The sequence below is a fragment of the Stylophora pistillata genome, chromosome 12, assembly GCF_964205215.1.
Source record: "Stylophora pistillata chromosome 12, jaStyPist1.2, whole genome shotgun sequence".
NCBI classification, from domain to species: Eukaryota; Metazoa; Cnidaria; class Anthozoa; order Scleractinia; family Pocilloporidae; genus Stylophora; species Stylophora pistillata.
This window is the reverse complement of record NC_142530.1, coordinates 4,756,640-4,781,435: the sequence shown is the minus strand read 5'-3', so window position 1 is coordinate 4,781,435 and position 24,796 is coordinate 4,756,640. Positions and strand designations below refer to the sequence as shown.

Genomic DNA, 24,796 nt, shown 5'->3' with positions numbered 1-24,796 from the left:
AGTTGAGCAAAAACTAATGACGTTAGTCACTGTGTTTACAATTATTGCATCCTTCTGGGGCCAAATTGGTTAATCCTACGTGGCTCCTTGAGGGGCCAAATTGAAAAAAAAAATCCCAAAGTAGAATTCATAGGGGCCAATTCAGATTTTGGAGGGGTCGAAATGGTGCCTGTCCCACCCGTTTTGGTTCAAGTAGTCCAAAGCGAACCTTAATGGGCCAAATTGGTCCCCGAGAAACTGGGGCCAATTTGGCTTTTGGGGTCAGTTTGGCTGTTTTCATTTTACAGCGTAAGCTATACATATTGTCATCGGATTTCCATTTATCGCAAATATACTCGGTGATACACTCAGTGTATTGTGTCTTCATTTTCTTAAAGCGCAAGCTATGTTGTGCTATGCTGATTCAAGCAACTTAGTGTAAAAGTACAACTTACAGCAATAAGAAAATACAAATAATGAATTTTATTGTTATTGTTAAAAATACTGTACAATGACACAGCCTAATGTATTTATTGCACTTGCCTGGTTTCTAAAGCCAACAAATACAGACATAAATTCCTGTTCCGTTTGTTTGCCCATGAGTGCTATTAATGTTAATTTACTTAGAGCGCATTCCATTGTGTTAAACTAATTTAAGCTCATTAATATAAATGTACAACAGCAGCAAAAGAAAAAAAATCACCACAAAGCCACAACCCAAATGTAATTATTGCATTTGCTGGTTTCTAAGGTCAACGAATGCAGACATGAATTTCTGTTCCGTTGTCTGTCGATGCGCACCATACATTTAGTGCTTGGATTTCCATTTATCTTAAAATGTATTAGTTTCGTTGTTCCAGCGAAGATAGCGCTACTGCACTGGAAAGTATTCACTGGGATGATCATCCTTTGCAATTATCCATAATGACAATGCTGTTAGCATTTAATAACGTTAAATTATTATCCAACTACACTTCGTAGAGTACAAATAGCGCCATAGACGAGTACAAATATCACGCGGTATTTGTACTCGTCTATGGTAGCCGTACCAGTTAAACAAGTTTTCTCGCTTCGCGCAAGCGAAGGATTGGAATGTAGTTACAAAAAAAAAAATGGCGGACAATTTGAATCAAATTTCCGACAACGAAGAGTCAGAATGGCTGGCAAATATACATCAAAGTTTATTAGATGAATCGAAGGAAGAAAAACAGCTTGACGACCAAAAAATTTCTTCTTTTAGTGAAGAAAATAGAAACAGCAACACGACAACGCGCTAATTCCGTTCCGCTTCGCATACTTCTGTCACGCACTCCCCGTAAATAAATATCCGCGAAATTCGCTCACACTGAAATAACAGTTTGGCGTGTTGGATAATAAATAACTTATTAGACGTTTTGTTGTGTAGCATCGCTGAGTATTTTTACTCATCATTTGTTTTTTGACTCACCCTACCGGCTCGTCAAAATACGGCACAACTCGTAAAAATACTCAGCGATACTACACAACAAATAAGATATATATATATATATATATACTTCACACTTGGTTCCTGAATACATATTCAGTTAAAATTGGTAATCCATCATAAAAACTTCTCGTGGGAGCTAATGCTAAAAAAAAAAGATGCATTCTACAACTACCAGATGTGTAGTCTCTATCGTTTATATCAGTTAGGGACTTAAATGATTTTGTTTTTATTTTAGAAAGGCGGAAGAAACGAGAAGGTAATGTATTTTTTATCCATGATAATGAATCTCAGTATTTTTCTTTTTATCATTATTTATCGCGTCCCTCTATGCACTACACATTGGATATGAACGTATGTTTGATAAGAGCGAATAAAGTCAGTAATACTCTCAGTTTCTTTTTCCTTTATTTTCTTAGAGCACATACCATTGTGTTAAATTAACTTAAGCAACTTAGTGTAACAAGTTGTATCTATCGCACTTGCCTGGCGTTGAAATACATTTATGCTTCGTTGGCTCTCGATAAGCACTGTACACTTTGTCCTCGATTGTCCATTTGTAGTATCATGTCTTCTTTGGACACATCTCATCCAGTTTTGGGGCCACCTCGACTAAAATCTTTTTGCGAGACGCTCTCGTTTCGAATAGTCTCGTTAACTTAAAAGCCAACAAATTTGGAAATCGGCTGTCCTATTAATCAGCGATCTGGTGCTCCTAAAAATTTTGATGAGAGTTTCATTGAGTGCTTTGTAAACATTTCTGACTGCCCCGGTCTTAGGTCAATCACCCGACGATTGCCAATTGTCGGGTAATGCATGAGGTACATGGCCACAGCATATGAACGGTGGGCAAGACGCCTCTTTTGTCGTCTGTTTAAAACAAAGCATTTCCAAGTTGTTTTCTCAATTATATATGACGATAACATAAGCAATTGAAGGTTATCGTTCTCCCATTGAAGATTAGATTTTCCAAGTTATCTGTAATTCTCGTTTATTTTGTTTTTTTACCTTTTTTTTATGTTTGCGTTTTTTCATTATGACGTAGTTACAGTTTGGTGTAAGTATCCTGAATGGAAAACCAAAAACACAAACAAATAAAAACAAAAATAACATGTAAATGCTCCCAAATTGATCTAATATTGGTAGTTAGACTGTGACGAATCGTTTTCATACTAAGAGAATTACCAACCTTATCGCATTGATTTGTCGATTTGATCCAATACGCAATTAAGTCAAAATGCATGATCTTTCTATAACACTGAATTGACACTGTCGCGGCAGTTACAGCTTATTACCAATCAACTGCTAACAGGTCGTCCAATTTACGCATCTAGTCCCCTTAGAAATTCATGCTCGCGGCCCTGTTGCGGTTAAGGCCTACAACTACGCCCTCAAAGACGGAGAGGCATCTGTAAACAGAATACCAGTAATCTTGGTGGGACAAGGGCAAGCAGGGAAAACTAGTCTGAAGAGGTCTTTAAAAGGAGAGCCTTTCGACAGATTTGAAGAAAGTACGGATGGAATACAGGCAGATCCTGCATATTTCAAAGTCTCCAAAGAGATTTGGAAAACTGGGGAAAAAATCAAAGATGCGGGTCCTGAGTCAAGTCTCTCGTTTGAAAACCTTGCGGCAGCTAAGTTGACCCTTGAACGGTTAAAGAAAGAAACCTCGAGTTCACAGGATCTTCCGGAAGAACAAAGTAGAACAGCTACTCATTTCGCTGCCAAAGAAACCGATACAGACGTGGCATTATCTTCTCCGAGTCGATCTAATGGAAGCGAAAACAGTCGCCGACATATGCTAGACATACCTGAGGAAGTAGTTGAGCAGCTAAAAAAACTGCTGAAGAGAGAGAAAGATGTTTGCGACAACGACGATATCTATTCAATCCTGTGGGACTTTGCTGGGCAATCAGTCTATTACGACACCCATCCAATTTTCCTGATTGAGAATGCTATCTATCTATTGGTAGCTAATCTGAGCCATAATCCAAAAGAGAAGGCAACTCCATCTGTGAAAAAAGGACTGTACAGGAATACTGTGGACTCTCACAGCGACAGGACAAACCTCGACTTCCTTGACTTTTGGATGTCATCAATTTTTTCATTGGTGAGCTCAGAATTCAGCTCCTCGGAGACAGCCATAGCTAGTCACGAGAATTTACCAGGAAGACTTCCCCCAGTGTTCTTGGTCTGCACCCATGCCGACAAGCCTTTCCTTAATACTAACGCTAGAGATAAAGCACTTGAAGTATTTGGCTTTTTACGAAGCAAAGCATACAAAGAGCACCTTTTCAAAGACGTTTTCGTTGTAGATAATACTAAGTCAGGAGGTGACCACGAGTGTCCAGAGGTCGTGCGCCTGAGAGAGAAAGTACTTGCTGTAGCAAAGGAGCTCCCGCTGATGAAAAACAAAATACCGTTGAGGTGGTTGAAGTATGAAAGCTTGCTTCACATCCGTATGAAGCGTGACAAGTGGATACTACTGGATGAGGCCAGGCGTATCGCATTTGGCGAGTGTACTGTTCATAACGAGGCAGAATTCTTGACCTTGTTGAATTTCCTACATGATCAGAGAATTGTTGTTCACTTCAGTGGCTCTCCAGAGCTGGAAAGGATGGTGATCCTAGATCCCCAGTGGCTTGTCGATGTTCTCAAGAGGATTATCACTGTAAAGCGGTATGAACACTCTGAGAAGCAAGTAGAAGCCTTGTGGTTGAAGCTTGAAGAAACAGGGATCTTAGATGAAAGGCTAATCGACCATGCATGGAGACACTTGATTGACAACCAAGAATCCCGCAACAGCCTTATTGCAATCATGGAAAGGTTGAGCTTACTTTATTCTTGGCCGTCTGTGGACTCTAACAGGCAATATCTTGTTCCATCCATGCTGATGTCACCCCCAACAGAGGATGTCCTGAGGCTTCTTGACTCCGTAAAAATTCCATCCTTGTTTATAACATTCGCATCAGGTCGAGTGCCCCCTGGTCTGTTCTCCCGACTTATCCTGCTTTTTCTCCGGTGGTGCAACGAAGAATGGAACAGCAAAATGACCCCACAGTTATTTCATAATTTTGCCATTTTTCACATTCTTCCCGGCCAGGGTGTCTCCTTAATTTTTCGGTGCCATTCTTCATCGATTGAAATCGTCGTTTACAGTGGAGACATCGACAACGAGACGGGAGCTAAGACAACTCGAGGAAACATTGACCAAACTCTATCTCGTGCCATTCACTGGAAGTTGAGGTTGGTACTTGAATGCATGCGGAAAGAGTTTCACTGGCTCAAGAACGTGAAGTACGATATGTGTGTCTGCTGCCCAGTCTGTTCTCAACCAGGCTCAGTCAAATGTCACCCTCATGACGTGCATGGATGTGAATGTCTACACTTCTTGTCAGAGTCTGATTTGAGACAGCGTCAATATTGTGACAGACCAGGACACAGCCCTCTTGGGGATTGCAGGATTCGGGTCAAGCAGTTCGAATGTTGGTTCTCATTTGAAGACGTCGAAGAAAGTGCTGGAACTTTCACGAATTGGGTAAGTTAAGTGAATAATCTAGCAGCATTTTTATATAAGGTCAGTTTTAACATAATTACACTGTTTAATTGTCAGTTTTAACTTAATTAAACAGTGTATAAATTGTGGCAGGAATGTATGACTTAAAATCATATTTTTGCGCTTAATGTATATATGTCCCAGTGTTTTCTTAAAACAATTATTCATCTTCGTTTCCTTGAATAGTTGATAATCGGATTTAAGTTTTCTGCATGCTGACTTTCAACACATCGTAGTAAATTCTTAAATGAATAAGAATGAAGCTATAATTTTTAAGAGTTGCAGGAAATTATTTAACCCAAAGCTGAATACAGTAATGGATGTCTCTCCACTTGAAGATGTTCAAGTTTGATTCATCAAATCTGAATTCTACGAGCCATCATAATTTCATCTAGCTTTCCCATCAAGGGGCGTACTCCTCACGAAATTGAGATTACAAATAGAATGGTAAGAGTTAACTTGGTAGCCGGCAACCTGTAGCTGGTCTCCTCAACAGGCTAACTTGTCCCATTTTCTATTTCTTGAGCTCGATTCCAAAGTTGATTTAATTTGTTTTGTTTTTTTAGCAGCTGCAAGATTTTCATGCACCGCGTCATGGAAGTTGTCTCGATGAAAAAGGCATAGTTCCCTCGGAAGGTGAGAGACCCTTTCTTTTCATGTCACTATCGCTCAATAAAAATGTCATTCTAAGAAGAAAAAAGAGCAATTTTTTTTAACACAGTTTAGCTTACCCTAGAATTATAGTTACAAATTTTGATACGAGAGGATTTCGAACAAACTTCTCTCGCGCGGAATAGGCATAGCAACCAGTTCAAGATGTTGTGCGTTAACAAATTGCTTTCCGTCATCGTGAGTCTGTCTTCTTGCACTTCAGTGTGGCTCTTTACTATTTCAATAAATACTATATCATTTTCAAGGAGCGAAACGGAAAGAACTTGCGCTGCCAGAGAGTGTCAAAAAATCCATTCAGTCCATTCCACTCCACTCAGCACGTGACGTTAAGGATATTGTGATTCAGTTTCAAGAAGCTCTGCAGTTGGAACCAGCATCTCTGACCAGTCCAGAGCCTGAGACGAAAAATATGATTCGTGGCCTTGTCCTAAGAGCGAAATCTGAGAAAAGGGATGACTTAGTGAGGCACTTACGTAAGATCACATCTGCTGGTACTACTGGTGAGTGAAGGGAAGATGAGATTTTTTTCTCAAGGGGATGGGGGTATAGGTTTGTAAGATTTGAAGAAGTACTCTCGCAAGCTTCCTCTCCATGCAGCATTAAAATAATGTCAACGCGTACTTGATTTTATCGAGTTGTTGCATTCGTTATTCATGCCCCTTTTGATCTGCACTAAGTAATGTTTTGGTTTTAAGTTTTCTAAAACATGTTTCGCTATATCCATCTTTTTCTTTTCTGTTTGTTTGTGTCTACAGGGCCGTTGTTGAATGAGGATATGTCAGTTGGTTGCATGCCATTTGAACAATACAAAGAGTTGACTTTCAGCCTCTCGGGTAAGGAATAGAGTTGGCGTCTTTACACCCATTTATTTATAAACCAGTCGTCACTTTTTAGTCGATTTCATGGGTTATCGCCCTCGACTCTCAGAAGAAGCCTGGAAAAATTTAGGCCCTTACAGGTTTCGATTTTGCAGATGCGTTTGCGGATCATTTCCCCAGCAATTTGCACCAATTAGCAGCACAGTTAAAACAAAGTTTGGTTTAAGGTCGCAGTCTGTTTTTCAGTTTGTAAAACAATATGATATGTTGTTCTCTGTAGGTGGGAACGAATGGAAACTGTTGGCAGGAAGGCTGGGTTTCTCTCAAATCGAGATTCGCTTTCTAGACAATACAGTTGTAAACCCTTCTGACGTTGTCCTCAGGACTGTGTGGGAGCATCGCCACCTGAGTGTTGGAGAAATCTATAACACATTGGTCGACTGCGAGCTACCAGAAATTGCAGATCTAATGTAAATTATAAAACGAGCACCGAACACAAGCGACAGATCAAGAAGCAGAAGCGAAGAGCAAAGTAGCAGCAGGAGTCATTTCCACGAGGAACACGTACGGAACAGCAAATCTCATGAGCTCGCAGGATATGCGCGTCGAGGTGTATCGGGCACTACTTTAGCAGGTTTATGGTAACTTGCAATAGCACGCTTATAAAGTAAGGAAAATAATTTCAACGTCGGTTGTATATGAAATTAAGCTTCGTTGTCCTAGCGAGTATAGTACATAGGTTTTCTTTCTTTAGTTTATCTATATTGGATCTTATTCTAGCTTTTATTGATTTTACTTCTTAAATCTTTGAATAGTTGTTTTTGTTAATTGATTTCCATTTAGAAAATGGTTTACTTTATACAACAGTAATGATATCAGAAGTTAGTTAAGCCTAAAAGCAGAGCTAAAGCGGTTCTTTTTTCCTTTTTTCATGTTTAAGTAAGGATAGTGTGTGGGAAAACATAGGCAGTCAAGGTTATTTTCTTAGTTGTCAGAGAGTGGGCTTTCAGCATGGAAATATATTTATCATATATGTAGACACTATACTTTTGGTGCTGGTTTCTGTGTCCTTCTGAATGTTTTTCCACAAGTACGGTGTAGGGAAGGGATGGTATCTTCCGCTATAGAAATTCAAAAAAGTAACATTCAAGTCTATTTTGAAATATAATCGTAACCATTCAGTGTTTCTTTGTGATTTAACACTGACAAACCTTCTTGAACCGCGGAGCTCGAATGAAGTGACAAGGTTTCCTTGTGCATTTAACGTCTCTGTATTGGTATCCAGTTTTCATATTTTTTGACAAATGCACTGTGGAAAAACAATGATTTCGTAGTTAATAATACATGTATAAACTCTTAAATTTGCCCTTTTGGTTCGATAGAAGAATAAGACAGTTTTCGTTTCAGAAAGAAAAACATCAGATTAACCATTCATGTCGCGGTTACCCACTGGTATCCCCTTGGTAGAGATAAACATTTTGAGAGTGAAGTGCACCATTAATCTGCATTGAAGAATAATGATTTATTGTAGTTAGTAATGCGCACTGAAATACATTCGATCTTTGGCTGTGCATGAATTATTTTAGAGTATAATTAGCAGCCCATTTTATCTTCCGCTTGACCTATATGTATGCCATGCACGCCAATATCAAGTTAAAGTAAGCTCGTGTGCGTTTATCATGTGATTGAATGAATAAATCAATAAATCTTGATTCGATGGAAGAAAGTGAAAGATTTAGTTGACCACTTTTTCTTTTCCATTTCTTTAAATTTCCCCTCTAAATTGTGGCTAACCAATCGTACTCCAGAATAGAGAAGGACATTGTGAGAGTAACATGTCTCCCATAAAAACAGAACGCAATAAGCTAGACAAGGCAACTGAAGCTCTCGATTAGTCAGGAGTCCACAGCAATAACCACTGTCACCCCCACCCCCTCTCCCCTTTTTCCCACGGTGCCATGGTCTGATATAATCCTCCATTTTGTAGTTGGACGTTTCACTCGAGCGTTTAGTCATTGATGATCATGAACCCTACTTCAAGTTAGTTATTTACCTTAACAACCTTTTCAGCTTTCCCTTTTTCCTAAATTGAAATTCCACGACAGTGATATAAGTAGTTAGTTTTATCCCTTTTACTAAATGAATTTATTTATTCTCGATGTTTGGAAACCTACCGGTCCCCAAGCTGAGACTATCCAGTAATATCCCCTCTCTGTAAATTCAGTGATAAAAAAGAAAGATTAAATGATGATAACAAACATCAAATAAACTGCGATGCTCCTTGCGCGATACTCCTCCTGGAAATCAAATACCAAAATGAAATTTGGGCATGTGACTTTGTTAATGGCACAGATTTCTCAGTAAAAGCTTCTAATTTTAAAGAGCACGATAATCTGACACCAATTAAAAAGGCGAAGTGGGTACTCCATAAATTTTGATTTCTGTTTCAAAATGTTTGACTGCTTGACTGAACCAACGAACATTATTTTAAACGCACAGAAATTATAACACAGATTTTGTAACTTTTTGCTATTTATAATTTCTTTGCTAAGTTAGCTGTAAGGAATGTCTCAATACATTAGAGGGTCTCAGAGCAATGAAACTATAAGAAAAAGTAGTGTTCAATCTTAAAATAATTTCTTCAATATGTGCGTGATATGTGGGTCCCGAGAAGCAACATGAAAAAAGCTATGAGTTAAAAGCCCTCTTTTATTATCTAAAGTCTGCTTCCATGTATGGGAAAAAAGAAGCATTTTATCTCGAAATTCAGGTGTTCACCTCTTGGTTTTTTAATAAGTATTTCTTTAAAAACAGAGTTGAAAGACCGTCTTACAGGCTTCAATTTCGATCGATTTTGATCATATAAGACGAACAAAGTGCATAGAAATAGAAGTACATAGAAATTCGAGTTTTACCCTCTTTTTCGGAGATTTCTTTAATGCGGTCGGCATTAGTCAAGTCAGAGATCAGAGCAGCAACCGTAAGTAGAAGTAATGTCGTGGTTTTCATCATCTCTCAAGGGTTTGATTCCCGGCTCGATCGCTACTCGGAAAGGATTTTCAATCTAGTTCGACTCCACGTGTAAACGACGCTGTGATGAATTCTAGAATGCCTTCGTATAAACGCTTTCCCACAAAGACCGGAGGCGTGAGGCACTCAGAAGGACATCTGCAAGTCGAGCATGTCCTCAGATGATTAGGATCTTCTATTCAAAGAGACCGCAAAAACGACGCCTGAGCGTATCGCTGGAAAGCATGTTTAAGCATGGGTGGAGGAGTGAAGATTAGTAAAAGCTACGTTTATATGTCCAAAAGACACGTGGCAAGAGGGAAATGATTTGGGAGAAAACCATTCACACTGTGTGGGTATCTAGCTTCCTATCGAAGAGCTGATTTTAGAAATTTAATCATCTGTGTTAGTTGTTGCTGATTTTAACCACTGCTGGCAAGTTTACGTTTCTTTTGTGAGTCGAAACCCATGAAATACTCTCGTTTCGTTTTGATTCAATTGACAACGCACTTCATGGATCCAAAATGATATATGTTCAAGCTAAACTCACTTAACTTCAATTACTCCCCCATACAATCCGGAAGAAAATTATTCTGAAAAGGCAGTTGTTTTCATAACAGTTGTACTAGCTAAAAAGATAACTACAGCTCGAGTGCAACTGAATCTTCTTTGTACTTTGAGCTTTCGTGAAAATATCGTGTAATTTACGATACTGATCAATACATATCAAAAGTTCCTTCATATACAAACGACTTAATTTAGTCGCTCTACTATCTAGATCCTGAGACGAAAGAACTGTTTTATTCTCACACATCTCAAGACCAACCTTCTACTGAGTCTTTTTATTTCGTGCGGTTTTTTTGACCGAACCTGAAAAAAATTCTGCAAGCATTACTGACTAGGGTTACGTCGGAAAAATATCTGACTTTCATTTGCCATTGCCAGAGTCCAAACCTTAATCTAAATTTTTGTTCTTAACGCCCAGACTGAAACAGAAGATTAAATAAAAAATTATCTTGACCTCGAGGTTATGAATTACTCGACGCTTTTAAGGATTATTTGGCTTCTAGACTCTAGAATAATTGAATTGTCGTTGACAGCTATGTACTTCTTTTCATTTTCCTTTAAAAGATGTTTATCGTCAGTTTTCCCTTGTTAATATTGAGTACATGCGCTTTTATCAAAATTTTTATTGATTGAGGATTTTAGGTTTTAGAAGTTGGTCGTGTTTTCACTATATTTTGTTTTCTTTTTGTATAAAGGGAAACCTTCATATCACAAAAACTTCAGGGTAGTTGACTCATGGCTGGTTTTTATTAAAGAAAACATGCCTACTCCAAATAAATACAAAATAAAACAGGCATCCGATCGACGGTTTTATGAGCAATTGTTAAAGTGTTATCTGTCAAACAATACGGCTTGAATCTGACGAATTGAAGGTTTTCTTGAATTCTTTCGTGTACAGATTACCTGAACTGTTTCAAGCATAGAAATCGGTCTTAAGCGTCCTTCAATGAGACCCCCAAAACAACGAGTCCTTTGACGTAATTCGAAATTTGAAATATAAGCATCCTCACAAGCCTAAGATTAACTTGAATCAAAACAGTGGAACTAAACTATATAAATTCAGTAATGGTCGAAAAGAAGTGGTCGAAATCCACTTATACGCGCCCAACACGTTTTTCTTCCAAACACATCTTGCAATATATATATATATATATATATATATATAATCTGAAAACGTTTTGAACGGGGACGGGTAAAGATTTCCTCCGCTGATTCGTGTCAATTTGATAAAATCAGGGACATCTAATCCGCGATGAACTTTCATTCATACATCATGAAATGGATAGGAATCAGTGTGGGGATGAAACGTTTTAAGAAGATTTAGAGAACACAGGTTATAATAAGTTTTCAAGGGATCGCAATGGTTAGTCAAAAGTAATATATCGTTATACCAGATGCTACATTGATCAAACTCTAGGTACAGTTTGACTCGAACTCGTACGCAGTTAACATGCGTCAACCTTTTTGAGTTCGAACTTTATATAGGTATTATTTTTTTTTTTTCATGGACTCTGGTGAAGACATTTACATTTGAATGTGCTGAAATAATTCATCCAGTCATTTGAGCTTATGGACATAGCTTAGTGATATAATTCCATTTGTTCCGAGCATTGTTCCTGGAAAAGGCTCATTGCTAAATACAATTTATCATAACTTCTGAGACAAAACCATTTACTTGCTAAACAATGATGTAAGAATAAAAACAGAACAAAAAACAGAAAAACTTGAATCGTAGAAAATTGCTGTAATTACTAATTCTAACTTGATTTAAAGTGCCTATGAAGTAAATTTTTTGCATAATTTTGTAGCTTATTATGTCCTTATTAAGGAATGACAAAAGAAATTTCAAGAAAAGAAATTTTAATCGGCTTTTTGGTGGCTCGAAGTCCCTAATTTAGACGTTATCGCTGTCTCCGGAAACTAGGAACGAGTTTGGCTCTGATGACCTAGTTGGTGGTTCTGGCGCTTTGTTTACACATGATTTTGTGTGCTTTAGATTGAAAATATTTCCGTCAAAGTTCTATTTGCTTCGATTTCCTGGGCTTAAACGCAGGTGTGTCTGATAGTGACGATCAGATATCATCTTCGGCATCTATGATTTCAAGCGATGACCAGCTTAGCAGCGATTCATCGAAAGAAATGGAGGTACTTGAACAAGTCCAACCTTACGCCGACGAACCGCCAGCTCACACGAGTGATGAAGAGGAGGACGCTGAAGAAGACCAGGATGGTCTTTCTCCAGTAGTATTAAGGTCTAGATTGGAAAGAGAAGTACCTTTGAACGAATGGTGAGTTTTTTTTCTTTTATTAGCTTGCTGAATACTTCGTTGAGTCAGCTTGAAGCGATGAATTTCGATTCTTCGCACCTTTCTAAAGTGATACAAAAATATATTACTTATTTTCCAAATCAAAAACGGCAAAACTTTCCTTCAGGCAATGATATGAATACATATCCGCCTCCCGGTTAGCTCAATGAATAGAGTGCTGGACTGTTGTGCGGGAGGTCGAGGGTTCGAGTCCCGGCCGGACCAACACTCAGGGTCTTAAAATAATTGAGAAGAATATGCTACCTTTCTATAACATCAAGAAATGGTTAGATATTCTAGTCTTCTCGGTTAGGGACGAATAAATGGAGGTCTCATCTCCTGCAGGGTTAGGGGCAAGAGATGTTAATTTTCCATGCACGAGATTACTGTGTAATGGATGCAGTAAATGGTTTGAACCCGGGGGTAACATGTGAAGGTGTAGTCTGATCGTCCGGGTGAGTGTAGTCCTGAGAAGGACTGTTGTCGGTGGCAGTGACTGACGTTTCGACAACCTGTGTAATGGATGTCCTCCACTTGGGTAGGGTGGATGGGTAACAGGACCCCGTTGATACCAGTGTTTCCTACACTGAAGGGGCTATCCTGTATAAATATAGATGTCTACTCTACAAAACAAAGCCACGTGCTATGAAATTAGCACAGAGTAAATAAACTTCACTTACTCTTCGCCGCTTTCGGTCAGTCAAAGGAAACGTATAGGGCACAACATCAGTCCTTGTTGGTACTGAACCTTTTATCAGCCGTTTTTTTCAACTGAATAGCTTCTCCAGTTGAAGAAACCGGCTTATGTTCGAAACAACTATCTTCAAAGTGAGCGGAACACAGGCATGACGACTTCTTCGGCACGAAATCTTTCCGATTTATCCGGACAAAGCGCGTCCATTTCTGCCGCAAACTTTCCTCCTTGGGAAAGTAATGCATGAAAATTTCAGCTGTTCCGGTTTTGTTGGAGCAATTCACTTTATTGGGGCCACCGGCCGCGCAATAATTCTTAGCTCCCTTCTTTGCCCTCTTTTCCGCCATGAAACTGTCGTCTTCAGAACCACCAACTACGTCACTTCCTGTGTAAGATGAGAGATTTGACCGCGCGCAAAATGGACCTATTTCAGATTGCGAAATCCAAACTTTGAGGTTTAAAAAATAATACAAGAAAGTGCTTTTGGTCGATCAAAATCGCTTAGCTGTGTTCATCAAGACATAAGCAAACAAACAGGGCAAAAAAAATTTTTACTTCAAAGGCACTTTAAATCCAGGGGTTAAGTTTCTAAAGATACTGTGGTGCTGTGTCGGTGGAGGTAACAAGGTAATTTGGTAATATCAACTAAGTTGAAATTGTAAATTGGGCACCGTAACGAGTTAAAAAGCTAACGTTTCGAACGTTAGCCCTTCGTCATTCGCTCTGACGAAGGGCTAACGTTCGAAACGTCAGCTTTTTAACTCTTTACGGTGGCCAATTTACAATTTCAACTTAGTTGATATTACCTAATTACCTTGATCTAAATCACTCTGAAAGGGAAGTAATTTCCAATTTACGAATTTAACCTCTAGGTTTGAACTTTTTTAAACGTGACTTATGAAACGTATGCCATCACCCGCTCTGTACAATTTCAAGGTTCACAAAATCAGAAACTCCTACATATTTCTAGAACTGATTCTACGTCATCTGTTGTACTTGACGATAAATCTTTTTGAAGCAAAGATTATTCGTCAGTTGCATTTAGTATATGTGTTCACTTTACCTACAATGACTCAGAGGTTTCCTATCTTTTTAGGGTCTGCAGAGGCGTTTCTGTATTTAATAACCAGCTTGATTGAACTGATAGGCCACACAACTTTCGTGAATGATTCATAATGCAAGCATTGCATTGCTTCGGTTTAAATAACGGGGCACTGAATTAAAAAAAACGTTTTCACATGATGGTCGTAAGTCTGTCCGTGCGCTGATTAAATTCAAACCGCTGACTACGGAAGGCAGATTACTGTCTCTCAGAGAAACAGTTTGGTGGCACTTGGAACTGCGGAGGGGATTCGTGCATTTATTTTGAAACACAGAACTGTCACAAATAAGTTCAAATGGAATAGGCCATTTTCGAATTACCTTTGACCTCTTTTTCATAACGAGGCCTGGTGCTCAACCATTCTTGTGAAAATGAGTTTGTTTTGGATGTGAATGGTAACTTATTATCATATCAAAGGATGAGCCCCAGGACTCGCTTTGAAAAAGAGGCTATAGGTAATTCGGAATTGGGCTACTCGAGTGCACATGTGACGTAATCCAGTAAAAATTATTTTATTAAGGCTGCATGTTTACCCTTCGTTCAAAGTCTTGAAGACTCCTACTAGCGTAATGGTCAATGAAAAGTTGTCATTGATAGATTTTGACTCATAGTTAATCTTGTGAACAATGTCGTGTGCGTACGGGAAGAAAGATAAGCAGATTTTGAACGATAAAAAGTGTGGGAAAACAATGGTCACTTCCTTTATTATGATAGTTGAGTATCAGAATTATTTTTTTCTGAAATGGTAACGTGCAATTGGAAAACCTTTCATTGCGGTTAAAACATTTCTTTTCATAAGATTGTGATGATGTCTTGTTTTTCATGTTCTTCGCTTATTGTTTCATATGTAAAGATTCATAAACTATATTCGACAAAATATCAATGTAAAACTAGTTGGGTGCGTTGTCTGCACATCCCCATACTTCATTATGCAAACAGTTCTTGAATAAAGAAAACAATGACGAATAAAATAGTTTGCCTTTGGGACGACGGCTTTGTTTCACAGTCGAATGGGACAATAATCCCATGCCCATGCCTCATTATACATGTAGCTCATGCGGAAAACAGTGGAGGAAAAAAAATGGATTGCCTTAGGGACCACAACTTTACTTAACAATAGTCTGGGACTATGCGGAAATCTTTCCACTCGTTGGGTTGGATGGTTTCTATTTCTAGTTAATTACGTGATGAATTCCTAGTATAGCTGTACTCAGAAGTCTATACATAAAGATCCTATGCTTAATTTCTTTATTTAATTGCAATGTGTTTCTTTTCATGCAACATTTTCCTTTAATTTCCTCCTTAATCTGCCTGAAAATAATTATTTTAGGATTTAAAATAATATCTCCTATGATCTTAAATACACCGGTACCTTAGATTATCATTAGCACAATAAGCGCAACATTGTTAGACAATTACAAGCTAAGGTATTGATTATATGTGTGGACTGAAAACACCACAATCATGTTTTGTCTTATAGCCACATTCTCCTGACCTAAACAATAGGTGATTTGCAACCAATCTCTATAGACACCGGTAACAATAATGAAAGGAACAAATGCTGGTGGACGAACAAAAGGAGCTAGTGAGATATCTGTTGTTTACGTCCACCAACATGGTGGCAATGACGTAACGTGCAAACCACCTAGATGCAGCCTCAAGTTTCTAGAAAGACAACTGAGCAATCAACGAGAATTAAAATGCTTGAGCTGGCTGGCCATACCAATCCTGAGGCCCTTAAGAACGAATATTTTATATATTGGTACATCTACGGCTGGTATGTGATTAACTATTCTTTTTTTCCGAACTACATTATACATGTGTTTAATTTGCAATTCCATGTGTATATATTTTTGTCCAATTTACAATGATCAGATACTCTCAACAGAGTCATTCCAAATAAACATATCAAGAGAGTTACACATCCTTTTTTAAGTTGAGTTCACGGAACATGCAAATACTGAATTAAAAAAGGGTTAAGTATACCAGACTTTTTACGCACAGGTTGACCTTGAATCATATAACAATTTCTATTTTCGCTCGATAAAACCATAAAAACATTCAAACCGCGCTTATCTCTCTGTGACTGCACCTATTATGATTGCTCAGATTAACAAGCAATAATCTACTATACAGACCGCTAAATTCAAAGGTTTGTTTGAATTAAAATCTTTCCTCTCTAATTGGACCAAGGAGTAAAATAAAAAATCCCACTAACCCGAGAAAACAAGACTTGATTTCTCGATCCGCATCATCAGGAACCTCGTTTTTGCCGCTCAAGTTTTGGCCAATACCCTTCGTGCTTGGGCCATAAATCCGTAAAGGCGTAATTTTTTAGATTTTCTTATTTTCATCATCGCATAAATTGCCAAATTACCAAACTAAATTGTAGTATACTCAATGAATACACGAACAAACACGCAGTTCTGGTCTTTCGGAAGGACTTTCATTGTGCATGAGACTTTGTCTAATTGTTTTTCATCTGTTCGTCAATCTATTGCCGTAAGTAACGGACCCTGGCGTAAACACCATACTTCCTGGAGTGGCACAACCAGATCCCCACGAAACCACACCCTTTAAGAAGAACTTTCCTCCATCTGGACAAACCAGTGGCCCTCCAAAATCTCCCTGGCACGAATCCTTACCTCTTTTATCGAGTCCAGCGCAGACCATGGAGTCTTGGATCTGCGATCCATAAGCTCTTTCACATCCATTTTGACTAACAATCGGGACATCTACCTGCCTTGGCACATTGGACAAATTACCACTCGAGGAGAGTGTGCCATATCCTGAAAAGAAACCACATAAAAGAAGTTATACAGCGTTCACATATCATCGAACCACCCCTGAGATGTTAAAGCTTCAAATCAACTGAAACCTGAAACATAACTGTGCATCACAAACCGTCAAACGTGAAAACTCGCCAATTGTAGTTAAAGACTCGTTGTCCAGCTAGCTCAGTACCTGGTTGCCAAATGAGATTAGCATATTTACATCACGCGTTCCTTTTTTAGGGAATGAAAACGTTAGGTTTGGAATATATGAAATGATTCTTTGGTATAACTTTAGGATCAGCTTTACGTATTTCGCTTAGTGTCATGGCATAAGAAATGACCATATCTTAAACAATCTGGAAAAAAATTAAATATGGGAGCAAGCTGGTCCCCCGTTATTCCTACATTTACGCACCAATGAAGTCGAGTGAGTGGAATGAATTATATTACCGCCACCCAACATGTCTTGCCAACTGAAACTTGTCCACGCGACCCAGGCAAGCTGGTGTTCAACATCGGACACAAATTCCTCGCCCTAGTAGACAAGCACTTTCCCAAAGATCACAAGCTCAGAAAAATCTTTAACCGAAACACCATCAAAATCAGTTACAGCTGCATGAACAACACGAAACAGATAATCGACAACCATAACAAACGCATCCTAACAGCATCTATACAGTCTGATGACACCGCCGCCACCGCCATTACCATTGATAACAACAAGACAAGCAACTGCCGACAAAAGAACACATGCCCGCTCGACGGAAACTGCCTGCAACCATCAGTAATCTACCAAGCCTCCGTTACACGCAAAGACAACAACACGACGGAAACGTACATCGGACTCACAGAGAATGACTTCAAAACAAGATACAGAAACCACACCGCATCATTGCGCCACGCTAAACACAGAAACTCTACCGAACTCAGCAAGCACATCTGGACCCTCAAAGACAACAACATCGATCACTTTATTTCCTGGCGCATTCTCTCATCGCACTCACCGTCTAACAGCTCAACTAAAAGATGTAACCTCTGCCTCAAAGAAAAATTCCTAATCATCTGCCGGCCCGAACTATCAACACTAAACAAACGTAATGAACTCGTGTCTTCATGCCGCCACAGAAGCAAAGCCCTCCTACGCAACAACTAAACTGTCAATTTCGCGCTGCATAAATTAGACTAGTTACATCATGCAAATTATATCCCCTGATGAGTGGGCGACCACGAAACAGGCTTGTAGGGATGAACTTGTAGTTTACTTGCCTTTTTCCTCCCACAATATATACTTCGCTCTACTTCTATGTATTGAGCACTGTTCTACGAAAATCAAGTCACACTTTATATATATATATATAGATTGGGGTGACCGTCTCGGTTCTCCCCCATCCTAGCATTAGCACTGCACTGATGAGGCCCAGAAGGCCGAAACAGTACTGTCTGCAGTTAGATATAGCTCTTTGGCATACAAAGCTTTGCTTTCATGTCCAAATTGAGCACTCTATCTAGGATGAGTCATTGCCGTTGCAATTGCGCATGCTCGCTGGTTTACTCTAGTTTGAGCACTCTGGCATGGCTTAGACGATACCACAAAGGTTGGGTCGTTTGGGGTGACCATCTCGGTTCTCCCCCATCCTAGCATTAGCACTGCACTGATGAGGCATTATGGGACTCGTTACCCAACAGCAGTCCTTGCACGCCCCGACTGTTCAGGTGCCCCGTTAGGCGGGGAGCGCTTCCGGGGGGCCAGGTTCGATTCCTGGGCGATTTTGGCGTACTGGTGTACCCTCCTTCAGGCGTTACTCGGCGGAACCATTGCACTCCGGTTCCGTTAAGTATATATGTCGTCCGGCCGTTGCAGCACTGACCATTGCACTAAAGGGTCCGTGGCCGGGGGCGCCTGAAAAACAAAAAAAAAAAACTGCACTGATGAGGCCCAGGTCTCGCATGGTAAGTGTTGCTTCATACTCTTGTAGTTTGAAGTTGGTTCTGGTGTTTTTCGAGGTCTGAGTTGGATAAGTGAGTACCTGCCGGGAGGGAAAACTTGCGACTTTTTCCTCCCTGGCAGTGGTTGTTTTCTTTGGTTCCGTTTTGGTCGCCCATCCCTTTTTTTGGATTTCTCGGTCGACCTGAACTTGCTTTCCTTTTTGCTTTTTCTCTGTTTCGGTCACCCATCCCTCTGACTTGTCTTTGGGTTGGGTCCGAGTTTCAGCATGGTCGTGTCCTTTAATAGGACCATCGACGTTGACTGTCAGGGGCTCCCTGAGGAGGTACTTTTCTCGGAAGCGGTTGGTTTGTTGCTTGGTTTTTTTGACCGTGAGTCTGACCATCGGGTGGCTGCGGTGCAGGCCTGTCCTGGCCGTGTTGCGAGAGTCACTTTTGCTGAGAACGGCGATGCTGCTAAGTTATTTTTTGAGGAGCTAGGTGTCATCAAGTTGAGCGATGTAGAGTGTAGGGTGGTTAAACCCCCTCCTCCTCCTCCCCAGCTTACTACTGTTGTAGTCTCTTGGTTTCCCTTTGAGGGATCAAACGACGCCATCAGCACAGCTTTGTCCGCATACGGTACGGTCAAATCTGTTCGCAATCAGGTTTGGCCCGGAAGGCCTTCAGTGTCCACCGGGTCACGCATTGTCCAAATGGTTATTAGGAATGTCATTTCACCGTTTATTTCTATCCGTGGCGTCCGCTGTAAAATTTGGTATAGGGGGCAACCCCTCCAGTGTACTACTTGTCATAAAGTTGGTCATAAGTCGGCGGAGTGTCCCCTTAGGGGCAAATGCTTCCGATGCCGTCAAGGTGGACATCTAGCTAGGAACTGTCAGGCGACCGTGGGTGCTCAACCTGCCGTAGACACATCAGTAGAGATGGACATACCCTCGTCTGTAGCTCAAGAAAATGATGTGACAGCTGAGACAATTGCTCCCGTCCCTAATGACGTTGTTGCTGAGTCTGAAGAGTGCAATTATAACCTTGAGGCCAGCGAGGACCGTTTTCCAACCTGCACATCGGTTGACCAAGTACCATCAGACAATGTCTCCCGTAAACGCGCTGCTCCCCAGACTTCTCCGGTTTCCAAAAGGAACTGTAAAGAAGCCTGCTACAACGGATACAACCCAGTCGATTTCCGTACCAGTCGCTAATAAGATAACCGCGCCACCCTCCGTTACGTCGGTCATTTCTTCCAAGTCCAGAAGTGAAATTCTCGAATTGCTATCCACACCTCCTGGCCTTTCAGGTGATAGAGTAGACCTCCTACGGTTAACATCACACCTTCAAGTTCCTCCTGGTTCAATTGCGTTTGTTCTCAACCCGCAAAATGGTCCTCCTAGACATGTGCTAAAGTACACTCCGAAGAAATAGTTTAATATTAGTTTAAAAATTTAAAACCTAAAAATGAAAACTAAAAAGTAGTTTAAGTTTTTTAAGTTATCGAGTGTGTGTGTTCAATTTTTGGTGTGAGTGTGTTAATTTTTGTTGAGGTGGGGTTCGATTCCCCAGCGAGTTTGGTGTCTGGTGACCCTCGTTTCTGGTGAACCCTAACCCTAAGGCATTGCACGCAAGCCATGGGTGGGATTAGTCCTGTTGGTCGGCGGGCATTGCACACGCCCTTCATCGGGGGCCCGGCCGTCCACCTTAAACATAAAAAAAAAACTGCACTGATGAGGCCCAGAAGGCCGAAAAAGTAAAAAGCTTCTCGGCCTCTTGAGTTAAAAGGCTTATGAAAAGTTTATTTTTCTTGCTTTTGCAGCAATTGGTCAACATGGACAGCCAGGAAAGTGAAAATATCAGCCAGTTTACTACCGATAACTCGACAGCGAATCCAGGAGACGTCGTAGACGCAAGCGTGGTAGAAGGTTCACAGTCCTGGGACGCAGACGTGGAAATCGAAATCCCTGAGGTACTGAAAAATCTGGAAAATAAGGGTGTGAAATTTAAGGCCGTGCCTTTTTTGAATGCTCCTAGTCAAAGTAAAATCACGAAGGATCGCTCTATCTATTTTAGCGTTGATACAATCGTCACATCGCAAATAATTCTCGAAGCTTTTGACGCGGCAGAAATCGATATTGACGCTATCACCGGAATCCAGAGAAAGGCGTCCAATAGATCTTGGATCGTAACTTTTAAGAGCCGTGCAGCTAAAGAAGCCGCTCTTGAAACACCTTTTGTCGTGATTGCCGGTCTCAAAGTGTTCTTGGGCGACTGCGAAAATCGTTTGGTCCTCGTCAAGATCCATGAAGCCCCCGCTGAACTACCCGACACTGCCGTGATTGGCCGACTCAGCCACTACGGTCGTGTCCTTTCATTTCGGCGCGACAAAATTGCACAACATATCGAGAATGGAGTAAGAACGGCTCGAATGGCGCTACATCGAACCATCCCTGCCAACATCAACATAGCTGGTGAACCTATTAAAATATGGTACCCAAATCAGCCAAAAGCTTGCCGGAATTGTGGAGCTACTGACCACATGGCCAAAGACTGCTCTGCAGTCCGTTGTTTTAATTGTGAATGCCCTGGGCATCGAGCTCAAGAATGTAAAGACTCGCCAAGATGTTCCGTTTGTTTAGCGGACAACCATTCCATGCCTCAATGCCCCTTCCTGCTCTTCAGCGCGAACGTCGACAGTGAGCCAACGCCACCTAAAACTGAAGAGGAAAAGAAACAAGAGCGAGCCCAGCGCGCCAAGGAAAGAGAAGAAAGGCAGAAAAAACTACAACAACAGAGAGAACAACAGCGACAACAAGAAGAACAACAGAAATTACTAGAAAAGCAGAAACAGCAAGAACAACAGAAACAACAAGATCAAGAGAAACAACGAGAACAACAACGCGACGAAGGTAGAAGAGAACGACCAAGAGAACGAAGAGACGAGCGAGGGAGGGACGATCGAGAAGAACGAAGAGATGACCGGAGAGACGACAGAAGAGAGAGAGATAGAAACGATCGAGATTATTATCGCGGCCGCGATGACCGCGATAGATCTTCCCGCCGTGACTACTCTGGCTCCGAAACTGATGATGATGGATGGGAGAGAGTTAAACCTAGGAGAAGGCGGTACAGACATTAATTTTTTATTTATATTCAATGAGTAAGCTTAAAATAATTTCTCTAAATGTGCGAGGACTCGGGTCCTCCAGTAAAAGTCGAAAAATTATTCAAGAATTAAATTATTCAAACTGTGACATAATCCTTTTACAAGAAACGCATGTCTCATGCAAAAAACAAGCGGAGGAATTCGAAATACTCTGGCGCGGCAAATTTCTGTGGTCCTTCGGGACTGGCAGGTCTGCCGGTGTTGCCATCCTCTTTTCTCTAAACTTCCCAGGCAAAATTATCCGTTTTTTGACCGATTCCGAAGGAAGAATATTGAGCTTACTCATTGACTACTATAATTCTAAACTAAATTTAGTAAACATTTACTCTCCCAATACTATTTCGGATCGTAAAAGTTTTTTCTCTTGTCTGCACAATTACTTTCTCCCCCAAGGGGATCTAGTGATCGGGGGAGACTTTAATTGTGTAGACAATGTCCTAGATAAATTAAATTGTTCCGCCATCCTATTGTCTGATCAAAAACTTCTCCGATCCCTTTGTGCTGACTTCTCACTTACAGACATTTGGCGCAAAAACAACCCGCGCAAAGTAACTTTCACCTGGTCTAACAAAGACCATACTCAGGCATCTAGAATTGACCGCTTTCTCGTCGCTAAAGGCTTAACCCTAGTAACGAAATGTAATATTCTTCCATGCGTATACGACCTATCCGATCATGACTTTGTAAAAATTGAACTAACGACTAACCCTTCTAATCACGGTCCTGGAATTTGGAAGTTCAACAGCTCTTTACTCTCAGATGTAGAATTTAAAAACATTATGTCAAAATCGATTAATAACTTTAAGCTTAAAATTCCCGAATTCGCCTCCCTTCGCGAATGGTGGGATGCTCTAAAAATTGAAATCCGCAAAACAAGTATTTCACACTGTATCCGTAAACAGAGAATAGCAAATGCCAAAAGAATCCTAATTACTAAGCAATTAACCCATGCTAAAAACGCTTTACATTCTAATCGCTTAAATAACCCAGGTGTAATTAGCGATTTGGAAAGCCAATTGTCCTCTCTAATCTCGAAAGAAGCCGAAGGAGCTAAAGTCCGCTCCCGAGCACAATGGTTCGAAGAAGGCGAGAAACCAACACGCTATTTCTTCCGTCTGGAGAAAAAACGAGCTGACATGAATAGTTTTGAATCTTTTTTTGACGAGAACGGTGTTCTCAGAAATTCTCAAAATGATCTTGAAAGAATTTTAACCAATTTCTACAAGAATTTATTCACCAAAGATCCTCTTGATATGCGAATTCAAACTGAAATAATTGACGACCTCGAATTTTCACTGACTGATTATGAGCGCAATCTATGTGAAGGCCCTTTTTCTAATAAAGAATTACTTACTGCATTGGAAGGCCTTCAGACCGGCAAGTCACCCGGTTCTGATGGTCTCCCAACAGAATTTTACTCGTGTTTTTGGAACGATTTGAGCGAATCTCTCCTTTCTGTTTTGAACGAGGCCTTTCTTGCTGGCTCCCTCGCGGATAGCCAGTACGAGGGCCTCCTACGACTCATCCACAAAAAAGATGATCGACGCCTCGCAAAAAATTGGCGCCCAATTTCCTTGTTAAACACTGACTACAAGTTAGCATCTAAAATCATCACTGAACGATTGAAAAAAGTCATGAACTCCATCGTGCATTCAGACCAAACGTGCGGCGTGGTCGGCCGCACTATCTTCTCAAATTTGGCCTTACTTCGTGATGCCCTTGACATGATTGACAAAACTAATGAACCAGGTATTCTCATTTCCTTAGATCAAGAAAAAGCTTTTGACCGAGTTGACCACGAATTCATGATGAGAGTATTGCGTAAATTTGGTTTCGGCCCCTCCTTTTGTGGGTGGGTCGAACTATTTTATTCTAAAGCCTTCTCTAGAATCATTGTTAATGGCTCCCTGTCCCCCCCTGTCCACTTAAGAAGAGGGGTGAGACAAGGATGCCCATTATCTCCTCTCCTTTATGTGCTAGTTTCAGAAGTATTATCAACGCAAATCCGTAATTGTAAAGATATTGAAGGTTTCCTGCTCCCCGGAGCAGGGGGCCTTCAATACAAAATATCCCAGTACGCTGACGATGCTACTTGCATCTTAAAATCCGAAAGATCTCTTTCTTCACTTCTCCGAGTCGTATCAAAATTTGAACAAGGATCTGGCGCTAAACTGAACACGTCCAAATCTGAAGCAATGTGGTTAGGAAAATGGCGAACTAGAATTGAATCTCCCTATGGCCTTAAATGGGTCACTAAAATGAGAGTGCTTGGTGTTTACTTCTCAAACGGCCTCGTCAATGTCGACGACGACAATTGGCGGGCCAAATTAGACAAACTAAGTTCGGTTCTAAATCTTTGGAAACAAAGAGACCTGTCTTTTATCGGTAGAACCTTAATTGTAAACACTTTAGGCGCAAGCCGTTTATGGCACGTTGCTAAAGTCATCCCCCCACCCCGTTGGGTGCACGATAGCTTTAAGTCGATCATTTGGCCTTTTATCTGGAAAGGAAAAATGGAAAATGTAAGTCGCGATCGCTGTTGTGCGCCCCCATCCTCTGGGGGCCTCAACGTCGTTAATTTTAAAGCTAAGTGCGCTAGCCTGCGCCTTTCTGTTTTTTCCAGTTTAAGAGATGACTTTGGCACATCCAAATGGCATTACCTAGCTCGATATTTTTTAGGACATAAGCTAACTATTCTAGATCCCCGTTTTTCTTTTCCCACAAATTCTGGCCCCTCTTCCTTCCTTCCTTCCAATTAC

The 24,796-nt window shown here is 40.5% G+C and overlaps 1 protein-coding gene across 2 annotated transcripts in view; it reads left to right on the top strand.

The window, feature by feature from the left end:
• Positions 1 to 8,222, top strand: part of LOC148718486 (uncharacterized) — a 153,811-nt gene extending 145,589 nt beyond the window's left edge. For both annotated transcript variants that reach the window (XM_088741008.1, XM_088741009.1), the window contains 6 exons: positions 1,683 to 1,703; positions 2,779 to 4,982; positions 5,567 to 5,636; positions 5,918 to 6,172; positions 6,428 to 6,505; positions 6,771 to 8,222. In XM_088741008.1, the coding sequence (XP_088597134.1) occupies positions 1,683 to 1,703; positions 2,779 to 4,982; positions 5,567 to 5,636; positions 5,918 to 6,172; positions 6,428 to 6,505; positions 6,771 to 6,964 (2,822 nt within the window). In that variant the 3' untranslated portion in view covers positions 6,965 to 8,222. The remainder of the gene's footprint in view (positions 1 to 1,682; positions 1,704 to 2,778; positions 4,983 to 5,566; positions 5,637 to 5,917; positions 6,173 to 6,427; positions 6,506 to 6,770) is intronic.
• Positions 8,223 to 24,796: the final 16,574 nt, after the last annotated feature.